This window comes from Zootoca vivipara, chromosome 14, assembly GCF_965207765.1.
Source record: "Zootoca vivipara chromosome 14, rZooViv2.hap1.1, whole genome shotgun sequence".
Taxonomy (NCBI): domain Eukaryota; kingdom Metazoa; phylum Chordata; class Lepidosauria; order Squamata; family Lacertidae; genus Zootoca; species Zootoca vivipara.
The window spans coordinates 41,584,458-41,607,248 of NC_142597.1; the positions used below are offsets into that span (position 1 = coordinate 41,584,458).

Consider the following 22,791-nt stretch of genomic DNA (forward strand, 5'->3'; position numbering starts at 1 on the left):
TTTACAGCTGCTCTGTTGTGTGAAGTAGATCTTAGGCAGTGAGACTTTTTCGTTTCCAAAATTCAGGTGCATACAATTAAGTAAACAAACTGCCTCCTAAGAAATAAGGCTGCAGGGTAGTTTACCTGCAATTTGACATGCCACACAAGCCTATGGATGCTGTTTCGCAACATTAATTGCTGTGTTCAAATGGGGCTTCTTTACAAGTAAATGGTGCGTAAAACTTAAAGGAGGGATTTGGGGGCATAGACAACAAAATCTATTATTATTTTAAATTTCCATGGCTTTGTACTGCGGGATGCTTCTTCTGTTTTTTTTTTGGTCCCCACCCCGCGCCTTAAATCTGTTGAAACTCGGGGTGGGGGTGGGTGCGTAGCTGACTTTGTTCAATGTTTGTAAATTTGGAAGGAGAAATGGGGTTTTAGAAAAAGACAGAAGACTGAGGTGAGGGTGAAGTTTTAACGCCAGAAAACAACACGTAAGGCATGTGGCAGGCGAAAGTGGGATTTATTTCACTGGGGGGCAAAGGCGAAAAGGCTTGTCGGAGGGAGGGGGGGAGGGAAAGCCGCGTCGCAGTCCTTCTAGATGGGGCGTCGGGGGGAATAGTCCAAACAACCCCATCGAGCTCTTGGATACTGCAGAAATATCGCTGCGAGGAAATGGCTGGGGCAGAACTAGAACCCAAATTTGGTCGTGTTCGGTAGAAAACACAACTGCGAGGCAACGCGTGAACAGAGGCTGGGCGTCGGCGGCCGCCTTAATCAATGCATTTTAGAGCGACTTTATACTGCTGTCAACTCCTACCAGTATGAATCACTCTGGTCAGTTACACTCGCTTAGTTTGTTTATTCTGAGTGCTTAGTCTTGTGTCTCCCCCCACATCCCAAAGACTCGGGAATGCTTACTAAACTTAGTGTGTGTGTGTGTGTGTGTGTGTTGAATTATAGCTCAATTAAACGGTTGCATTGCTTTTTAACTAACTCTCAATTCAGGCTGCAATCCCTATGCGCAGTTACTTCCGAAATAAACAGGCAGAGCATCGGATTACGCTGCCTGATCATAGCAGGCATGTTTACTCAGACTAAATCCCGCCGACTGCTAAATATGGGGCAACCCTCTGCCCGAGGTTTTGTTTAAGAACTTCACACTCTTGAATGATCCAAACACACAAGCCACCTTAAAGCGTGTTTTACTCAGAAGGACGCTCCCTCCAGTTTGGTAAGATTTTTACTCCAGAGGAAACGCCCCCCCCCGCCCCGTTTATATTTGCATGTGATTTAAATTGGTGGGGAAACACAGCAGATTTTGTGGTCTTGAGAACAACAGGGAGCGAGAGCGCGACATGAAAGGCGTTCAATAACGGGTTTTTAAAAGGGGGAGCTTCCTTATTTACTCTGGAATAAATTGCTCTACAATCAACAGGGCTTTGGTGTCTTGTGTTTAGACAGGAGGCGTGAATCAGTGGCCCATCAGACACTTTAGGTAGCTTCTGGATTGCACCCCCATGACTGACACGTGACAGCCCCCCCCCCCAACCCAGAGGGCTACATTTACTTAAAAGTAAGAGTCACCTTGATTTCAATTGGACTTTCTTATGAGAAAAGCCTACCGAGTTCACTGTAAGCCGGTGAACTCACCTTCTCACGACCAAGGCGGCGTCTTGAAAAGAAGACATGGCTAGCGCATTTTAATTAAAAGAAGTAAAACCGTCTAGACTCCTTTAAATAAATAGCTCCTTAGGGCAGATCCAAGTGACGCAGCCTTTGTGCATACTTATTCGGACTTGATCCCCGTTGAACTCAATGGGATTTGCAGGAAATTGTGCATCAGATTGAAATCCGAGGCTACTTTTTGTGGGGGGCAGCGGAGGCGACGTGTTGTGCATTCCTATGCATACCTACCAAGGGCGTACCCACCACGGGGCAAGTTAGGGCAGCTGCCCTACTCTAGAAGCAGGGCTGGTGGGCAGAGGCGGAGCACAGCCCGGCGTAGCACGAGTTCGCCATTCCCGCCGCGCCGCGCCGCACCCTCTCTCCAGCTCCCCGGCGCGCCCTCTGGCAAGGCCAAGCGCGGCGGGGAACCAGAGAGCGCGGCGCGGCAGGCGGGAACGCTGAACTCGCGCTCCGCTGGGCTGGGCTCCGCCTCCGCCCACCAGCCCTGCTTCTAGGGAGGGGCGGAGGCGCGGAGGAGGCAGCCACAAGCTCGCGCTCCCCACGCGCCTCTGGAGCTTAGTGCTGGGCGGGGGAGCCTGGGGCCGCCTCCTTGAAAGAGCTGCGAGGCACGGAGGAGGCAGGCACAAGCTCGCGCTCCCCGTGCGCCTCTGGAGCTTCGTGCCGGGCGCGGGAGCCTGGGGCCGCCTCCTTGAAAGCGCTTGGAGGCGCAGAGGAGGCAGGCACAAGCTCACGCTCCCTGCGCCTCTGGAGCTTCGTGCTGGGCGCGGGATCCTGGGGCCGCCTCCTTGAAACAGCTTGGAGGCGCGGAGGAGGCAGCCACAAGCTTGCGCTTCCCGCACGCCTCTGGAGCTTCGTGCCGGGAGCGGGAGCCTGGGGCCGCCTCCTCGGAAGAACTGGGAGGCGCAGGCCACGTAGCCCCGCCCACATTCCCACTGTGGCCCCTCCCCTCCCGCCCCTTGCCCCCCCCTAATTTTGATCCTGGGTACGCCCCTGATACCTACTCAGAAGTAATCCCCGCTGAGATCAGAGGGACTTATTCAGAGGTAAACGTGCGTAGGATTCCGTCCTGGAATCTGTAGGACCCTATTCAAGTTTATTCTGAAGTACGTAAATCTCTCTTAATTCGGTGGGACTTGGTTTAAGGTAAAACGGACCGAGGGGTTGCATGTAAGATAACAAAGATGTTAGATATGCGATTCAAGCGGCCGTGCAGAGGATAAAGTCTCAAGCAAATAGAATCCTCTGTGTGCTACGGTATGCTTCGTCCCAGGTTTCTCAGTCTAAGAAGATTTTAGAGCCCTGAAGGAAGTCCTGTTGAGAGATCAACGTGACTTCCTTCCAAGCAAATAAAATTCCGTGGTTGTTTACTCATAAGTAAAACCTCCCGTGTTCAGAGGCCAGAAAAGTGTGCAGTCTTGGTGTGTTAACAAAGGTTATTCCAGGGTGTGTGTACAAAATTGATTCTAAGCAGGCTCCCCAAATGAAATGAACACACTTTGCTTCAAGAAAAGCAGGATTTCCTCCTCACAATTAAAAACAAATCTGGAAGGGTGTCTGATTTGAGCAGACGCACACCGGGATCGGGTCCTAAGGGTGGTATCCAACTAAGTCACATTCCACTGAAAGCACTGAACTTCAAGTCCGTTCATTTCAGCAACTTTTAAACCCTAAATTTACCACCTTAATTTTCTAGTTTTATATAAGGAGAGGTCCCATTGGAACTGTGCGAGGTGCAAAATCAAATCCCATTGAAATCTATGCACAGTTAATTTCCACATAGGATATTGCGTGCAAGTTATATTTTAGTGGGGCTGGAGTCTGAGGACATCCTTCAAAGTGAGATCACACACACACACACACACACACACACACACACACACACACACGACTCACATGCAAATGCTGTGGGTTCCTTGTAGTAAAGTAGTTACATTTCAATATTGGGTTGGCTAAGCTTCTAAGTATCTTTAGCATGCTACTGTCGAGGGAGTCTGCTCCACTGAAGATGATGTGATTTGCTTCTGAGTAAAACTTGCCCAAGATTGCATTTTGAGGAGGATCAGGGTTGTACGCTTGCTTAGGAGCAAGTCACACTGCAATCATTTTATTCCACCTTTTACAATATACTTCTTGTTTTGCATTGTTCACATTTCGATATGTGGTCAATAGTCCCTAAGCATCCTTAATCAGCATTGGCAATCAAGCTTATTATCATCACCTTGGGTCAGTTTTAGAATAAGGGTGACTTGTGAGCAACCTTGGATTTTTGTTAGAAAGGCAAGAGATATGAATGCTTAAAATCAATCAAAACACTAAATAACAGTAATAAATAAAGCTGCGATCCTGAGGCTACTAAGCCCCACTGAATTCAATAGAACTTGCTTCTGAGTAGACATGGCTAAGGATTGCAGATTGTCCATTCAGATGCAAGGCCTATTGAATCCAAATGGGGCTTGCTTTCAGGTAAATGGGGATAGGATTCCAACCTCACTGAAATATACTTGGGAGTGAAATTGATCTGATCTTTTTTTTCAGGCTTAACGCTTATATTGCACATTTCATTGTTAGGTTTTTGGGTGTCCCCACCTCCCCCCCCCCCTGCCTCTAATCTGCTTAGTAAAACTTGGGAGAAAAGCTGTCTGCCTGCCCTCACTGTATTATCTTTATTGCTTTTTTCCCAGTGACTGTCAGAGTTAGGAGAAGGCAGGCCCTTTTATCTTAACTAAGGCTCACCGTTAGGATGTTTACACAGAACATCTTTTCGTCTGTTTTTAGTATTATTACCAAAGTTTTAAAATGGACTCCAGATAAGGAGTTGGGGGTAGGAAGCAATATTGCAGCCTCCCCTTCCCCTTTCAGGACCAGGCTGAATCTAATTTAAGTAATGTTATGAATGAGAACATTTGCAGGCCTTTCTATATCTTTAGGCGCAATGGGGTTGACTAATAGGGCTAGATTTTTGCATGTTATACTCAGATGTAAGTATCACTGAGTTTAACTGGGTTTGCTTCCAAGTAAGCATGCTATAGAAATACACTTGTAGGATTTTTTAAAAAATGTATCACATATGTGTTGCCTTGTATCCCAACAGATAGAAGGAACAATATGTAAAATTACGGTTAAAATTAGAATTAAGTCAGATTTGTGGATTGCCTGTATTTTTGTGGGACTCTTTAAAGATATTTAAAGTGAACAACGCTAGCCCCTGAGGAGGCATTTTCATCTGGTGGGGAATTAAGGGAATTTTTCACATGGATTGTAAGTTCCATTGATCCCAGGGTAGAATCAGGAGTAAGGGGCTTCAAACCCACTTGATCAGAAATAGAATGTGAGGAATGCAACCTAATCCTGCACATGCTTACTCTAAGGTAAACCGCCCTTAAGTTCAACGAGACCTCCGAGGAAATTTGTACATAGCTGTGCAACTCTAACCTGAAGGAAAATGAGTTTAGGTTTGGAAGGATGAAGTCTCAGTTGCCAGATTGAGATGGGAAAAGGCGTTTGTAAAGAGATCTGATTGATGCCCACAATATCACTATTTATCCATTATGGGAACCCTTCCCCATCAAAATTAAATCTTGCAGTGGCAGAAAATAATCACATTTTTTCATAACCAAGAGAAAAAGATAAGAATCTGAATATGCTGGTAAATGTAGAGGAAACTACCAGGCAGTCTCTTGCCATTCAAAAAGTAAATTTACTTAGGAGTAAATTCCTTTGATTTCAATGCAGTTTACTTCTAAGTAAGCCTGGAAGCCTAAACAATCCCTTGCATGTTTACGCAGAAGTAAGTGCCACTGAGTTCAATGGGACTTGCAAGTTTACAGGTTTCAATCAGCATCACTGAAAATTTTGCTGAATTCAATGGGACTTCTAAATCAATGTACATAGATTTGCAGCCTCTTTTGGACTTAACTTTTGAGTAAACATTCATAGGCTCAGGCTCTAAATGTGCTAAGGGGAGTAAGTCTGATCTGAACCATGAGAAAAAAGACTTGTAAGTAAACACTTAGAGGATTCTATTGCACGCGTGAGAAAAGTGACGCTCAAGTTTCTAAAAGTGACGCTGCAGTCCTAACACACCCTGCTTTGTTACTCCTAAGTAAGCATGCATAGGAATCTAGTTGCATTCAGCATACTTAAGCCAGAATTTATAACAGGCTCCAGTTTGAGACCCCCTCCCCTCTTTTCAGTGGGAACAGCTGCAGCCCAGCTTAAGTAGTCTTTTTGGGCTAGCTGTGGGGTTTTTTTGGGGGGGAGGAGTCTTCCTGCCTCTCTGCTGCTGCCCCTAGCTTGAATATTGCCCTCCTATGTTAATTCAAATCTAGCCTATCTGAATGCCCTCTTGTATTTGCTGTTTATTCCCCAAGAAAAAAAAATCATGCAGGAGAGGTGTATCATTTCTGAATTTATGTTCCTTAGCTTTGAAGACCTCTATGTCTGTGACCCAGTTCGCTGGGAGAGATGCTTTTAAAAATATCCTTCAAAGCCAAGGAACAATTTGGGTACCCTCTTGGAAATCAGGGGGAAAGGGAATTTTTTAAACTGTAATAACGCAGGACAAAATTAGGAGAATATGTAGCTATAAAGTTGAAGGGCGATGTGAAAGGAGGACCTCTTTTGCATGTACGTGGTGCTTTTGCATCTCGCAATGCAGGTCTCGCAAGTCTGATGTCATTTCCAAACTCAATTTGCCCAGAGATAACAATGGGACAAAATAACCCGAGTCACTTCTCTCAAGCTACTTGAAACTCTCTTAAAAATGGTTGGCTCCAGTCGAGCTAAACTTAAATCCCAGTTACCATACAAAATCAGAAGTAGGTATGCTCATCTGTTAGGAAAAATCCAGAAGTTACAGTCAGGTAGTATCTTATTTTGAGGACCAACTAAAATGCTGCAAAAAATCAAAACAAAACAAAACCTGGAATAAAACAAGCTGTTGAGCTATCCAGGACCCTTCTTCAACTTGCTCACTATTTTGTGGCATTCTAATAACACCCCTAATAACCACATTGCCTTACTGTGGCTTTTGAATTTGTGGTAATTGTTATTTTCTGCATGATGTTAACAGCCTTATCCTGTGCACACTACTCAGTGGGACCCCCTAGTAAGTGTGCTTAGGATTGTGGTTGAAGTCTCTCTGAAACCAATAGAACAAGTTAAGAGTAACTAAAGCCTGGTTGCTTCCTTCAGTGGGCTTTAGTAATTATGACCAGCCTTAGCTGGCTGGCAACTCTTAATGTGTCTCCAGATTTGGGAAGAGGCAGGGAGATCTGTAGAAAAACAATAGACTTGGTAAAACTTGGGAGGGTTGCCAGCTTCTTCTTCTTTTTTATTGGCTCAGTCTGCTGTAGTATGATCTAAAGGCATAACCAGGTAATCCCGTGCGTCTCCATGGCTGTGGAAACCTTCGCCTTGTACTTGCTGTTAAGAGTGCAGGAGCAGGCCAAGCCATTTTTTCCCCTGGTTAGTTGGCAAACCTAAGTGGAGAGAGGTAAAAAATGGGGTCCATTTCTTTACATTCCCAAGAACAGCCACTGGTATTCAGTTCATAGGGTCACCTCCTGAAGCTGTTAAAAATAAATAATTCCCAGACTGAAAAGAGATATTATATTGTACAGTAAGTGCAATAATATAATCAACATAGTTCATGTATTTAAAGGGAGAGGGGAGAAAGGTATTTCCAAGGAAGATGTTAGAGGCTCAACAGCACACACCAGGTCTTCTGCTTTCCTCAAACCAAAGAACATCTCCCTACCATATAATATTGCCACTGATGTTTTTCACCAAAGTCTTGAAAAACAGCTCATGTTCAGCCAGCGTGCATTGATACAGAAAACGGAGGAAGAGTTCTGGAATTATGAAATTTTAAGGGGATATCGGTATCGCCAATGGGTGGGCAATGATGCATTTCTGTAACTCTAACAGCTTTTCTTTAAAAACACCACCACCACATTTTATGCTATCTAAATTTGATTTTGGGGGAGAAAAAAATTGGCATTGTTTGTTAGAATTTTGGACTCTTGAACTTCCGAAGTATTTGAAAGGGGATGGGGGGGGGAATCTCAAGGGCCGTTATGAAAGAAGTTGCAAGAACTTAGTAAAACACACAAAGATAAAAAGCTATGTGTTGGCTCACTCTGGGGCCTACGGCTTATATCCATTAGGGAGTCTAGCCACTTCTGTTCCATGAGATTAGACTGAGTGAGTTCCCAACTGGCTTTGAACCAAAATGAATTTGGATACAATGTGAACCAAACTCTCCCTCTCTCTGTGTGTGTGTGCGTGTGTCTGTGTGTTGAGGATGCATGGGTAAATGATGTCATTTTCTTTGGAAGCCTATCCTAGTCTTTAATACCTCGGCCCCCATCCCACAAACCTTCATTTTCTCTTCCCTAGTGTTTACCTAAGAGTCTCATAATGTTATTCTGTATTAGATGGAAGCCCCATTGATTTCTATGGGACTTTACTCATGTATCTCTATGTGAGAAGGTGACCCCCCAAAAATATCTAGGGCAATGTTCTTCCAACTGTTTTCCTTCTGGGATAAAACTGAGGTTCTTCAGCAGCTCAGCAAGGGCTCCTCAGTGAGAAGACCAGGCTTCCCAACATCTCTAGTACAACAGTGAGGTCTGATAGCAGTGGTTGGAGTAGTGGGCAAAATTAGAGTATGCCCCCAAATCCTCTGCCACAATTATGGTGTGGGGGACACGTCAGGAGCACAGGGACGTAGGAAGCTGCCGCAGACTAAGTCAGACACTCTTCCAATCCAACTCAGAATTGCCTGCTCCAGGAATAAGGAACCTGTGGCTCCTCCAAGATGGTTTGCAGCTCCCATCAGTCCCATTCAACACAGTTCATCATCAGGGATGTTGGATGCTGAAAAAGACATGTGTCCTACTGGAGATGCCCACCTGGCCTTTGTGGCATGCAGTAGTCAAGTAGACATGCAATGGGTTTGCCTCTTTCTTTCTTTCTTTCTTTCTTTCTTTCTTTCTTTCTTTCTTTCTTTCTTTCTTTCTTTCTCTCTCTCTCTCTCTCTCTCTCTCTCTCTCTCTCTCTCTCTCTCTCTCTCTCTCTCTCTCTCTCTCTCTCTCTCGTTCTCTCTTCATCTATACCCCCCCCCCTTTTCCCTTGTCATAACCTAGTGGGGGTATAGAGTATTTGGCTGCTAAACAGACTCCTCCTAGCTAGTGTGGACCAAATAAGCTAGGTAGGGGGTGGGATTCAGAGCAGGCAGACAAGGACCCATGGTCACAAAGGTGGTGCAAGGCAAGGAAGGACGAGTCTGTTTAGCAGCCAAGCACTTTGCCAGGCCACCAGAAACAGATGCGTGGGCCAAATATGACCCGTGGGCCATGGATTCACCACCGCTGCTCTATCCCGCACAGAGGAGTTCTTCAGATCAGGGGAACCCAAGCTAGAAGCAGCAGCTATACAGTATAGGTCCAGCTCTTGCTTCTCGGCCTGATCAAGCTGCAGTATGTAGCTCTTATGTAGAGTATCTGCTTTGCATCCTGGATATCCTAGGTTCAATCCCTGGTCCCCCCAGGTAGAGTTAGGAATATTCGTGTCTGAAATTTTGGAGAGCTGCGGCTGCTGATCAGTGTAGACAGTGTTGAGTGGCCAGTGGTCTGACTTGCGTATAAGGCAATTTCTAGTGTGTTTATGTACCTGTATACCATGTTAGCTGCTGGGAATCACAAGTTAGGAAGTGCTCCTGTCCAGCTTGTGGGTTTCCTATGAGGGCCGCTGTAAGAAGAAAATGCTGGGCTAGATGGGCCTTTGGGTCAGACGCTTCTGATGTTCTTGTGGCTGAACACATTTGCTCACTTATGATGATTGGGGAGTCTCCTGTGCTGTTTGTTCCTGCCTCACTTTTAACACCATGTGGTTAGGATCATTTTTGAAAGCTGCCTTCTTAAATATACTTTAGCTATACTATGTTGGGGGTGAGTGAGCTGGTAGTTAGGAGAGGACATTCATATGTGCAAGCCCACCCCTCCTTCATTTGTACTACCAAGCAATGAATCTTGTGTGAAGGGCTTCAACTCAGTGACAGGCCTTGGGTTCAACCTCAGGAATCTCTAGGTAGGGCAAGACCCCTGGTCTGGAACCCTAGTGAGAGCTGCTGCCTGTCAGTGTAAACAATATTGAGCAAGATGGACCAATAGTCTATCTCAGTATAAGGCAGGTCTTTATGATCCTATGAATGAATGGAAATGGATCAAGACATTGAATTTTCGAATTTCAGAGTTGGAAGGAGGTATTGAAGACTATTTAGTCCAATCCCCTTGGTCTGTGCAGGAATCTTGCCACTACAAAACTGGCCAGCCAGGCTCTACAAACAAAGCTGCCCTTTGCCACTGGTCTGTCTGGCTTAGTATTGTCACTACACTGACTGGCAGTGTCTCTCCTGGGTTCCTGATAGGGGACGTTGCCACCCCTACCCAAAGATACTGAGGATTGAACCCAGGACCTTCTACACACAAGGCATCTGCTTTGCCACTGATCTACATCTCTTCTCATATTCTGCTCATCCAGGGCCTGGAGCAGCTTAATTAATAAATGTATTATGTAACAACCCCCGAAAAGACCACATTAAAAACAATGCAGCAAACAGCAGCAGTAAGGCAAGCAACCAGCTTTTGGTTTTCCTTCGGTTAGAACGAGGGATTGGGGAGAAATTCATTCAGTTCACTTTTTAATGCAAACGCTTCTCATTTGTGCTTCCTGAACCAATGCACATACCAAAATGCAGCTATACTTAGAAAGTTGCACTTCTCCCTATTTTTTGATGCAGTCCTCCAATCATTTTTTCCCCTTTACTGAAAAAGCACATGTTGGGGAAGACTGTGCACAAAACTGTATATATCAGTGAAAATAATGTACAAAAATGCACTACTGCCTTGGGAAATTGCTTGCAGAAAAATGTGCATTAGGAGAAATGCCTTTGCAAAATGCGCATCAATTTTCATGCAGAATTTTTTTTTAAAAAAGAAGCACGCTGGCAAGGTGATGTGGGATTGGGACAAACTGATTTTAAGATTGGAAAAATGAGAAACCAAAATTGATGGATCCTAGCTAGAACTGGACCTTGGGAATTTGTGGTTTAAAAAGAGGTGCCAAACCTCAAGCCTTCTTGGATGGAGTGAAGATTAATTTATGCCAGATGGGATCCTCAAGTTGTCAGTGGTCATGTCTAGGAAACTTTTCCCTCTCAGAGTCTGACCTGACTCGCAAGCAACCCACCATGCTTGGCAAAGGCCACCAGCCATGTATGGTTTAGATAGAATCATAGAATCATAGAGTTGGTAGGGACCACAAAGGTCCTCTAGTCCTGCAATGCAGTAATCTTCACTAAAGCATCCATGACAGATGGCCATCCAACCTCTGCTTAAAGACCTGCAATGAAGAAGAGCCCCCCTCCTTCTGAGGGAGTCTATTCCACTGTCGAACAGCTCTTACTGTAAAAAGGTTTTTCCTGGTTTTCATTCAAACCTCCGTCCTTATAACTTTAAAGCCAATGGTTTGGGTCCTACTCTATGGAGTAGGAGAAAACAAGCTTGCTCCGTTGAGAGCCAGTGTGATGTAGTGGTTAAGAGTGGTGGACTTGTAATCTGGTGAATTGGGTTCACTTCCCCGCTCCTCCACATGCAGCTGCTGGGTGACCTTGGGCTAGTCACACTTCTCTGAAGTCGCTCAGCCTCACTCACCTCATAGAGTGTATGTTGTGGTAGAGGAAGGGAAAGGAGAATGTTAGCCACTTTGAGACGCCTTCGGATAGTGATAAAGCGGGATATCAAATCCAAACTCTTCTTCTCTTCTTCTTCCAGGTGGCAGCCCCTCTCATATCTCCGCTAAGTCTCCTCTTCAACAATCAAAACATATCAAATTTTCATAGCCGTTCCTCATAAGGCTTGGCTTCCAGACCCTTGATCATCTTGGTTATCCTCCTCTGCATTGACAAGTTCCAGCTTGTCAATATCCTTTTTAAATTATGGTGCCCAGGACTCCACGTGGGGTCTGACCAAGGCAGAATATAGTGGGATTATTACTTCCCTTGATCTGGAAACTAATCTGTTGATTTAGCCTAGAATAGCATTAGGGCAGGCATCCCCAAACTCCAGCCCTCCAGATGTTTTGGACTACAATTCCCATCATCCCTGACCACTGGTCCTCTTAGCTAGGGATCATGGGAGTTGTAGGCCAAAACATCTGGAGGGCCACAGTTTGGGGATCCCTACATTAGGGTTTTTTGGGTTTTTTTTTTGCTGCTGCGTCACACTGTTGACTAATAATATGATTGTGGTCTATTAAGACCCCTACAACCTTTTCACATGGACCACTGGAAAGCCAGGCGTTCCCCATCTTATATTTGTATAGCTGGTTATTCCCCCTAAGTGTAGAACCTTGCATTTGTCCCTATTGAAATTCATTTTGTTAGTTTTAGTCCAGTTCTCCAGTCTGTTAAGGTCATCTTGAATCCTGATTCTGTCTTCAGCAGCAATGGCCACCCCTCCCAGTTTGGCATCATCTGCAGATTTGATGAACATCCTAATAATAATAATAATAATAATTAATAATAATAATTTTATTTATACTGCACCCATCTGGCTGGGTTTCCTCAATACCTTCATCCAAGTCCTTTGTAAAGATGTTGAACAATAGCGGGCCAGGACAGAACCCTGTGGCACCCAACTTGTCACCCTTTTTAGCATGATGAGGAACTGTTAGTGAGCACTCTTTGGGTTGGGTCAGTCAACCAGCTACAAATCCACCTAACAGTTACCTTGTCCAGCCCACATTTTACCAGCTTCTTCACAAGAGTACCATGAGGGACTTTGTCAAAGGTCTTACTGAAATCAAGATATATTATGCCCACAGCATTCCCCTGATCCATCAAGCTTGTAACGCTATCCAAAAAAATTTGAGATTCATCTGGCATGACTTGTTTTTGAGAAACCCATGCCCACTAGGTATTTTGAGTTTGAGTCTGGGCTTGTATGAACAGGAGTGGATGAGTGGTGGTTGACAAGTGCCTGACTGGCTATAAAACATGTCTAGTTTGTGGAGTTACATATTGCAGAGACCAGCCCTTATACCAGGTTGTGTGGTGGATGTGGCTGAACTGTGGCTTTTGAAGTGAATATGTTTGTTCACAAACTCTTTATCAGTATCAGGGCTGTGTTCACCTATTTAGATTTAAGGCCTAAACTATAGACTTTGGGAATGGGACCCCCCCCAAATCCCACAATTATTTGGGACTGAGTGCTGGTGTTCCCACTTTCCCTCTCTTCCTCCACTTCATTAGCCCTCAGCCTGGGTTCCTCATGGAGTAAAGTTGGGCACAATCTCATAAATAAGGCCAGATTAATGCTGATTCTAATTCATTCTATGGATTAGGGATCCAGTTTCACTGCAGCCACATCTATGGTTTCGTTCTGTGGAATTTTCCCCGTGTAAAAAGGGTTGTCCAAAATTCTTCTCGACTCATGATAGAGTGACTGTTCCTGTAACACCGGAAAAGACCGCCATGTTTTTCATGATGAGGAAAATGTGATGCTGGCAAGACTAGCGTGGGAATAGAATATTCTTCATACTGCTGAAGCGTTTAGCGATGGGACAAGATAAGAGAGGGCAGAAGGAAACGAACTCAGCGGCAGAACAAAGTTGCATTAATTTTGAACCAATTCAGATGTTATGGTTTCTACCAAATAGCCCACCAAGCTCTGCATTTCTTCATTTGAGATCCTACACCAGCTTCATATGTGGGTTCCTTGTTTTAAATCCAGGGTCAGATATATATATATATATATATATATATATATATAAGATCTGTCCATGGGCAAATCTTTTATAGGATAGAGAGCTGACTTTGACAGATGCAATAAAGTTAATCTGAAATAAGGCTTAATTATTGATGATACAGGAATCAACGTCTCAGAAAAGTGGGTTTTGATTATTGCAATGGTCACCTCAAATAGGACATGAGAATTATGACCCCGTGAGTTCTTATCTAGGTGAGATTTTTAATATATAAGGAAGGTCAGCTCTTCTCTCCTTGCAGATGTTGGGAGCCCTGGGAAAATTACATTTCCCAATATGCTGTTTGCATGTGGTTTGCAGCTGCAGCAGCCAGGTGCCAGGAGGAGTGGGAGACTTTCCTTCCTCTGCTGCTGGTGGAGTTACAGCAACAAGGTGGGAGAATGTGGGCAGTTGAGACTCGGTTGTGCTCCTGATGACATTCAGGAGATACAACAGGGTCTGATCTGGCTCAAAACTGGGCTTGGAATTAACTGAACTGTTTATTTTTTACGGGGAAATTATTCTGTTTTCTCCTCCTAATTATGAGACTAAGTGGGGGAGGTATTTCATTCAAGTTCCACAAATGGAGATTCCCCATCCTGACTGTAGGGAACAAATCTTTGGAGCTATATGGACTATTCACTTGTGGAATTTGAGAGGAAATTACCCGACTGACTAAAAAACCCTTGTTTGCTTCTCTCTCTCTTTTTTAGGAAATGCTCCAGGAGAAAAGTTTGTCTGAGTCGGAGGATGGATTTGCTGCGCCCCAGGCCCCTGGCCACTCTGAAACCACAACAGGTTCCCCTGTTCTGGGTGTAGCGGGAGTCAGCAGTACACCTCTGAACAGTCCCCAGGGTCCAGATCCAGAGCAGGTATGCAGCATGTTTAAATGAGTCTGGTTAGGCATGGTTTGGAGAAAGTGGATAGAGAGAGGTTTCCCCCCTCCTCTCATAATACACTGGTACCTTGGTTGTCGAATGGCTTGGCTCCCGAACAAATGGGCTCCCGAACGCCACAAACCTGGAAGTATGTGTTCTGGTTTGTGAATGTTTTTTGGAAGCAGGACGTCCAACTGCTTACAATTGAGTGCAGGAAGCTCCTGCAGCCCACCAGAAGGTGCGCTTTGGTTTTCGAACGGTTCCAGGAGTTGAACGGACTCCCAGAACGGATTAAGTTCGACAACCAAAGTACCACTGTACTAGAATTCAGAGCCACACAATGATTTCTGACAGATTCATGACAGGCAAAAGGAGAGTACTTTACACCGGGCGCAATTAAACTATGGAACTGCTCCCATAGGAGGAAATTATAGCCACCAACTTGTATGGCTTCAAAAGAATATTAGACTAATTCTCGGAGGATAAAGCTATCAGTGGCTACTAGCCAATGTGTCTGTATTCTCCTTCCGTGGTTGGGAGGAAATATGCCTCTGAATACCCGTTGCTGGAAAACACAGGAAGGGAAAGAGTGCTGTGGCACCCAGGTCCTGTCTGCAAGCTTCTCATGGGCATGTGGCTGGGCACTGTGAGAAGAAAAGTGTTGGACTAGACAGGCCTTTGGCCTGATCCAGCAGGGCTCTTATACTCTTAAAGATCATGCTTGACACCCTTCCCTGATATAATAAGCTCCTGATTTGGTTTTGTCTGCTTAAAGCAGTCGTCCCGGAACACAAACATAGTTATTAAAGTCTCCTGTGCACCAAAATTGCCTTCCCAACGGAGGAGGCTGCCCTGTCGTATCTCTGCTTAATTTAATGCTCTGGGTGCTTCTGCTCAGCCTCTGTTGGAGGTAAGGAATTCCACGGTGTCTGTTTCAAGTGTGATTAGCTCATTGGGTCTTTCCTTTGCAGAGGCTCCAAAGAATGGTTCTCCTTCAGAGATGGTTACATGTTGGTTCTCTACACAAGTGATGGCTTTGTGCATGGGCGTACCCAGGATCAAAACTAGGGGGGGCAAGGGGAGGGGCCAAGGCACGGAAGGGGAGGGGCCACAAAGTGGGCGGGAACGGCAAACTCGCGCTCCGCCGGGCTGTGCCCCTCCCTAGAAGCAGGGCTGGTGGGCGGAGGCGGAGCCCAGCCCAGCGGAGCGCGAGTTCAGCGTTCCCGCCTGCCCCACCGCGCTCTCTGGTTCCCCGCCGCGCTTGGCCTTGCCAGAGGGCGCGACGGGGAGCTGGAGGGAGGGCGCAGCGCGGCGGGCGGGAACGGCGAACTCGCGCTCCGCCGGGCTGTGCCCCTCCCTAGAAGCAGGGCTGGTGGGCGGAGGCGGAGCCCAGCCCAGCGGAGTGCGAGTTCGGCGTTCCCGCCCGCCGCGCTTGGACTTGCCTGAGGGCACGGCGGGGAGCTGGAGGGAGGGTGCGGCGCGGCGCGGCGGGAATGGCGAACTCGCGCTCTGCCGGGCTGTGCTCCGCCTCTGTCCACCAGCCCTGCTTCTAGAGTAGGGCAGCTGCCCTAACTTGCCCCGTGGTGGGTACGCCCTTGGCTTTGTGCTTGCTTCTTTCCTCCAGTGAGCCTCTGTTGGTGGCAGGCCGTTTCGTTGCGTTGGGTGTCGATCACTCCATCACTCCCAGTTTAGAGATGTGGCAGAACACTTTGTCCTCAGAGGAGGCTGCCTGTTGCTTCTCTGCATGTTCTGGGCTTAGATCTTTTGAATGAGAAGGCACACCCATAACAGAGACCTGGACAGAAACACTGGGTATTAAAATCCCCTCTATGGACAATTCTTAGCGTTCATAATATTTTTATTTATTTATTGTGTTTATGTCCCACCTTTCCTCCAAGGAGCTGACACTGCCATACACCATTATCCCCCATTCATTTTATCATCACAACAACCCTAATACAGTGGTACCTCTGGTTACGAACGCTTCTGGTTACGAACTCCGCTAACCCGCAAGTAGCTGCTCCTGGTTGCAAACTTTGCCCCAGGATGCGAACGGAAATCATGCGCCGGAGGCCCCATTAGTGAAAACGTGCGTCGGGAGAAGAACGCTTGCAGCCTAAGAATGGACCTCTGGAACGAATTAAGTTCATAACCAGAGGTACCACTGTAGTCAGGTTATAGTCTGAGATATATGGGGACAAGGTCCCCAAGTATGCTGCATGGCTGAGAGGGATTTTGAACACAGGTCCCCCTTCACCCTTCCAGGTTTGACACACTTAACTCACTGCACTGGCTCCCAGTGTTTACAAGAATGAAGTATTTTTAATTCACTTTTTTTGGCGGGGAGGGGGGGAACCCTGGCTTAAAAACCTGTGCCATCTTCCCTGTTTTTGTTTGGTTTTAACCATATGGTTTGTTTGCTAACCTTGCAAGAAAAAAACAGTTCTGACCACACAGTAGTATTATGTGCCAAATTATTTATTGTAATCAATTTTTGGGGTTTTTTCTTTTAAAAAGAGAGTTATAGATCCTGCCACTTTTATGCAATAATTAAATGTAATTGTGTACCTTTCTGCCAAAAGGGGGAGAAAGATTGTAAATTTCCTTGCAAATCCACCCTGGCTCCTGATTGGCTAAATCTGTTTAGTAAGTGTGTTTTTATAAAGTGTTGACAACTTTCCTGTATCAGAATTATAACCAGTCGTATAATAATAAAGCTGAGAGGTGAAACTGAGAGGGAGCCTGCATTTGCTCCTGAAATTATATTTAAAAAAACCTAAACCAGTTGTGTTATAAATTCAACATGCATTTAAGTAATAACAATTATGCCTCAAGCCCTGAAGCTCAGTTTTAACTCGTTTGCTCTGATGATTGATAGCTGATTATTTGGGGAGGCAGGGGGAGGAAAAGCAAAGACAAATTACCAGAAGATCATGAAAAGTCTAAGAAAATTGATCTTAAAGTAAAATACAAGTCACCAGCCATTAAATGGAGGGAAATGCAGATTTCAGTGAAGTCAACCAATGAGAGGCTTCTTTTGGTCTTTGGTCCATCTAGTCAGCTGATTAGATCTGGTTAGTGAGCTATAGACTCTATAGGTGGCCTCAGGTTGAGCCTCTATCCTCACAACCTCTTTCCTACCTACCTGAAAAGGTAAATAAGCGTCACTTAATGTAGTTGGACTTTTCAGTAAACATGTGTAAACTGTACAGGCACTTGCTTTTAATTCCAAGAGAAATTCTTAAGGGTGTGAATTTTTAAAAAATTTTTTAGAGAGGACCATAGACACCTCCTTTACCCCAGGCCAGACTATTTTGTCCATCTAACTCAGTTTTGTCTACCCTGATTGGAAGAAGCTCTCCAGGGTTTCTCATTAAGAAGTCCGTTCCATCAGCTGCTACCTGATGCTTAAAGTAAATAAATAACAATAAATGAAAACAGGGGGTGATAGGAACCGAACAAGGGAACTTCTGTATGCAGTGCTTAAAATGGCACTGATGGCAGGCGAAATTATAGACATAGGGGAGCTTGTAGAAGCAGTGGACTGGGATGGATGAGGTGCTGTGGGATCATCTCATTGCCATGAGCTTGCAGTGGTTGAAAAAGTCTGATGGTCACATCTTGATGTGACACAAGGACATTTGCTGTGAACTTATGATGATGACTGTGGGGCCAGGTGTGCAAACCTATCCTCCAGCCTCTGTCTTCACACCAGAGCGCTTCTCGCATTGAGTTGATGCACTTAACCACCACCCCCCACTGCCACTTCAAACTGTCCCATGAGCAGAAAGGTCAGGGGTGGAGTGGGTGGGACTGCATGTGTCGAGCTGGCGTTTCTATGCACAGCCCTGCACCCTCTACCTCAGGGGTGGGGAACCTCTGGTCTGCGGGTGTAATTAGGTCCTCCTAGGCCTCCCCATTTGGCTATTTCAGCGAAGCCACACCCACCAACCCTACATATAGGAACCAGGTGTGGGGCGGGTTAAGACCTGGCTCAGCCTAAAGGGCTTTGCAGGCATCACCGATCAGCTGATGTGTGGCTCCTCCACAGGGCTTTGCTAGACTCAAGGAACAGCTGAGCCTGCATGATTTGGGAGTAATTCCAGAGCAGTCAGCCAGGTAGCCTGGCCTTTAGTTCACAACAATCCAATTTTGTTTTTTCTCTTTACTGCTTGGTCTGGCCTAACTGACTTTCCTCAGTAGCTGTGTTTTGTTTTGACATTTCTCAGTTTACGTTTGTGTGGCTTTCTCACTTCTTCTTCTTTTGTTTGATTGACTTGTTGAAGACCATTGAGAACATCAAGGTGTACCTGCATGAGAAAGAACTATGGAAGAAATTTCATGAAGCTGGCACAGAAATGATCATTACTAAAGCTGGAAGGTAGGTTTCTAAAATCCTGTCATTTTTAAATGTTGCTTTTAAATGTGTGTGTGCCCTTGTGTCTGTCTGTCTGTGTTCTGTTTAGTTGAGCTCTGGATCCTTGCACCAATGACCTCTTTGAAATTCTCCACTATAATTGCGGATAGAGGATTCGATTCAATGTTAGTCCTGCTCAGAATAGATCAATTGAAATGAGTGAACCTGACCTAACTTGGGTCCATTAATCTCAATGGGTTGACCGAGTATGACTAATCACTGGAGAAAGGCCAGACAACTTGTGGGGGAGAGGCAGTGGTTTGGTGGTCTGGGGCTATAGTGGGTTGAAAATCCATTGCTATTTCTGCATCAACCCTATTCACTGGATTCATTTCCATTCCAGACATGGGACGTATAAGTGAACATTGACAATTTTCACTCCTGTTTCCATTTTCATCAGGATTCTCCCAATATCCATGCAACAAGGGGCAGTATATTAACTTGGTACCAAATATATTACTATCCTAATTCTTGCCCCTGGTGGTCACAAGCCTTGATTATCTATATAGACATCTGAAGGCAGCCCTGTTTAGGGAAGCTTTTAATGTTTAATATATTATTATATTTTAATATCTGTTGTAAGCTGCCCAGAGTGGCTGGGGAAACCCAGCCAGATGGGCAGAGTATAAATTTATTATTATTATTATTATTATTATTATTATTATTATTATTCACTATGGACACTCCTTGTTTGATTTTACTTGTTCAAATAACACCAAGGAGTGTCCAGGGCTTATAATCAGGGCTTATGAGCATGGTGGTTGCCCTCCCCTACCTCTCTTCTCCAACTTGTTTGGTGAACTGATAACGTGGAAAAGACAAGTGATCGTGGTTGATTTTTTAAAGATTGGGGGTGTGATGCAAGGGAGGACTTGTGTTCCAGCAGCTACAATCGGCTTTGGAAACGTTATTCTTTCCCTCCCCCCTTTGAATGCATTAGAATGAGGCCAGCCCTATAAATTACCAACAATTTATTGCTAGCGTCTACTTACTAGGTTCATTACTCCCTTGTAGGCCTGATCTGTGGGGGGATGTTGAAAAAGCAGAGCAACCTCCATGCTGCAAATGGGCACGGCGTTGTTGCCAAGAGCCTGTGATTTATAAAGTGGAAACATCTTTAAAATGCACTCGCTATCTTTTCAACGTTGGACTGTTTTTGTTACAGAAGGTGGGGCGGGGAAACTTAGAGCGATTATTTCATATTATAAGGGGAATCATCAAAAGATTAAACAAAAAGAAGTTTATGTTAACCAAGTTCCCTGAACTTTGCATAAAATGGGTTGACTCCTTTGTGGATAAAATATGGTGTGTAGAAGTATACAAGGCTTTGAACATCGCAGTGCATAAATCTGTGTGTTTTTCCAGTTCCAGAGTTTTATTATGACTTTATTTTGGCATGCAGAATATCTTCTTCTTCTTCTTCTTCTTCTTCTTCTTCTTCTTCTTCTTCTTCTTCTTCTTCTTCTTCTTCTTCTTCTTCTTCTTTTAAAAAAAGTTACTGTAATTGGAAATTATGCATTAGATGCAAACTCCATTCAGCAGAATTTGCTGGCAATTTCTCTTGTGCTGATCTTATCAAAGTTAAACAATGAACTTGCATTTAAAACACCTTTCTGAGTGGTTTTGCCCTTCCTTCCCTGAGAATCATCGGACATGGCAAGGCTATTCAGGGCCCCGAATCCCAGAGGGCCCCTGAAATCAATATTCATCCACATTGCTTAAAAGAATTGGGTCCAGTAGATGCAATTTGAGTTCCACGACTCAAATCATTAATTTATGGTGGTATCTGTTTAGACAATCCTTAAGTTTGAGAGACAGTGGCGCAGGTGTTGCAAAGGCGGAGCATCACAAGCAAACTGACTGTTCTGCTGAAGAGTGTTTAAATTATTTCTACATATTGTCTCCAGAAAATGACATTGCAGAGCAGCTCTCTGTTAACGAAGCTGGATGTGAATAAGGTAACGGGTTATCCAGACCTCATTGCTGGTTGCCAATGGCCCCCCACAACATTTCAAGCTTCAGGGCTTCAAAAAGATAGGTCCGCCACTGCTCCTGCTAGGGAAAGGGCTGCAGCCTGGCTGTCGAGCATCTGCTTTGCATGGAGAAGGAAGTCCTGGGTTCAATCCCCGGCAGGTTCATAAAGACAAAACAGAGAAAAATGGACCAATAGTCTGGCTCAGTATAAGGTAGTTACTGTGTTGCTGCTCCTCCTTTTAAAAAAACAGGAGATGCCGATGGCATGGAATGAATTTTAGGAGCCTTTGCATGGGAAGTAGGTGCTCTACTGCTAAGTAGTGAGCCCATCCCAGAATTTGCTTGCTCACAGATTATTATGCTTGGAGTGGTGAGGCTCACAATTGCAGGAGCAAGATTTTTGCAAGTCAGGAATGGCATGCAAAAATAAATCAAAATGCTATGTGTGATGGAGGCTGTTCTCTGCTGCAGTGCAGTGTTTCTGTTCCACACCCCCTGCTCTGTTGGTGGGCTGAAGCTGGTGGGACTACTTACCCTCGATGGCTGGGTCCTCTCTGAACAACATCCTTTAATGCTTATTGATTTTAAGAGACCATCCCTTGGCCCTTAGGAGAACACTGGTTCTGTCTTTTATGGGAGCAATTAAAGTGGTTATGAAACAGAGCAGGGTCGTTAACCGCAATCCCACTTCTGTGATATTTATAGGGCCCTTTTCAAGATTTACATTTGAATAAAATGGGAATCTAATTTTAGCTCTATTATGGGTTTTTATTTTGGGGTTTTTTGTCAATTTTTGAGGTGTGGGTGGTGCACTGGGAGAGTCTAAAACCAGCCTGTAAAGCGACCAAACTCTGTTTCCCTCCTATGGTAATGGAAATGAAATCTTTGTTTAAATCTCTCATGCAATTGTTAACTGTCCTTCCAGTGGGATGTGTGAGAGAATGTTCTAAATATTAAAAAAAGAATTAGATGAGTTGTTATAAAAACATGTACCCAAATATAAAAACTCCCCCTTTTCCACATAACCTCCATGGCACTGCCACCAGATAAATCTCTTCGATCTGTCCGCAAGGCCACAGGTTCAGGGTTTCCTGTGTTTGGTGAAAAGTGGATTTGGGGCTGAAAAATGAACTAGCAAGGAGAACTCCTGCTGAACTTGCCTTGTTTGTTATTCTGGAGTAAGGATCTGGCCCAGGCTAATCCAGCACTTCAAAGAGGACGGCCCTCACTTTGTATATAGAACGTCATGGCAGAGAGTGGCGTGGTTGATAAGAGGAATTGGGGATGGGACGGTTTTGATGCCCTGGGAAAACGGGACCTTAGTGGGAAGTGCTTTGATCTTTTCTAAAGTATTTTCTGTAGGGTCATCTGCCTCTTTTTCTTCTTCCAAAAGGCCTCTGCTGACTCTTTGTCTCATACACGAAAGGCTTAGTACAATCTGTGCTTTTAAAGGGAGTGGGGATATTAAAAAAAAGGAGGCAACCTAAATTTTCCACCAAGGAAAGCTTGTAGAATCCAAATTACAGCAATTTTTAGACAACGTTGCTGAGGCTTTGCTTCTTCTGCAAGGTGGGGAATTGGGATTGCAGGACAAAGAGACACCGAAAGCCTTGCCCCACTGGATTGCATCGATTTTGTCCATACTATTTCCAGCCCAGCTGTAAGGACTAGAAACTTGATAGTTTGTTTTTTTGTTTCAATGCAAATGGGAGAATGTTGAATTGTGCCCTCAGTACTGATGTCCCGCAATTATAGAATTATAGGTAACAGCTTAAGAAGTTCACACATTACTTATCTGGTGAATATAGGACTTTGGTCTTGGTGTAATAAGGTGAAATGGCTCTGTCTCTTCATCTGTCTACCCCTCTCCCTCTCCAATAAAATTTTCAAGAAGTCATGTTGCCAACAAAATGCTAGATTTTGAATCCATATCCTCTCCAGTTATTTGATGGATGAAATAAATAGTGACACACTCTTGTATCCTTTCAAAACTTCTATTTTTCCTCTTCTGCAATTCGAAGCAGCTTCTTTTTGTTTAAGT

At 44.8% G+C, this 22,791-nt stretch overlaps 1 protein-coding gene across 2 annotated transcripts in view; it reads left to right on the plus strand.

Moving 5' to 3' along the window:
• TBX4 (T-box transcription factor 4) overlaps positions 1-22,791 on the plus strand; it is a 65,715-nt gene that overhangs the window by 4,606 nt on the left and 38,318 nt on the right. For both annotated transcript variants that reach the window (XM_060283098.2, XM_035139412.3), the window contains exons 2-3: positions 14,195-14,353; positions 18,646-18,740. In XM_060283098.2, the coding sequence (XP_060139081.1) occupies positions 14,198-14,353; positions 18,646-18,740 (251 nt within the window). In that variant the 5' untranslated portion in view covers positions 14,195-14,197. The remainder of the gene's footprint in view (positions 1-14,194; positions 14,354-18,645; positions 18,741-22,791) is intronic.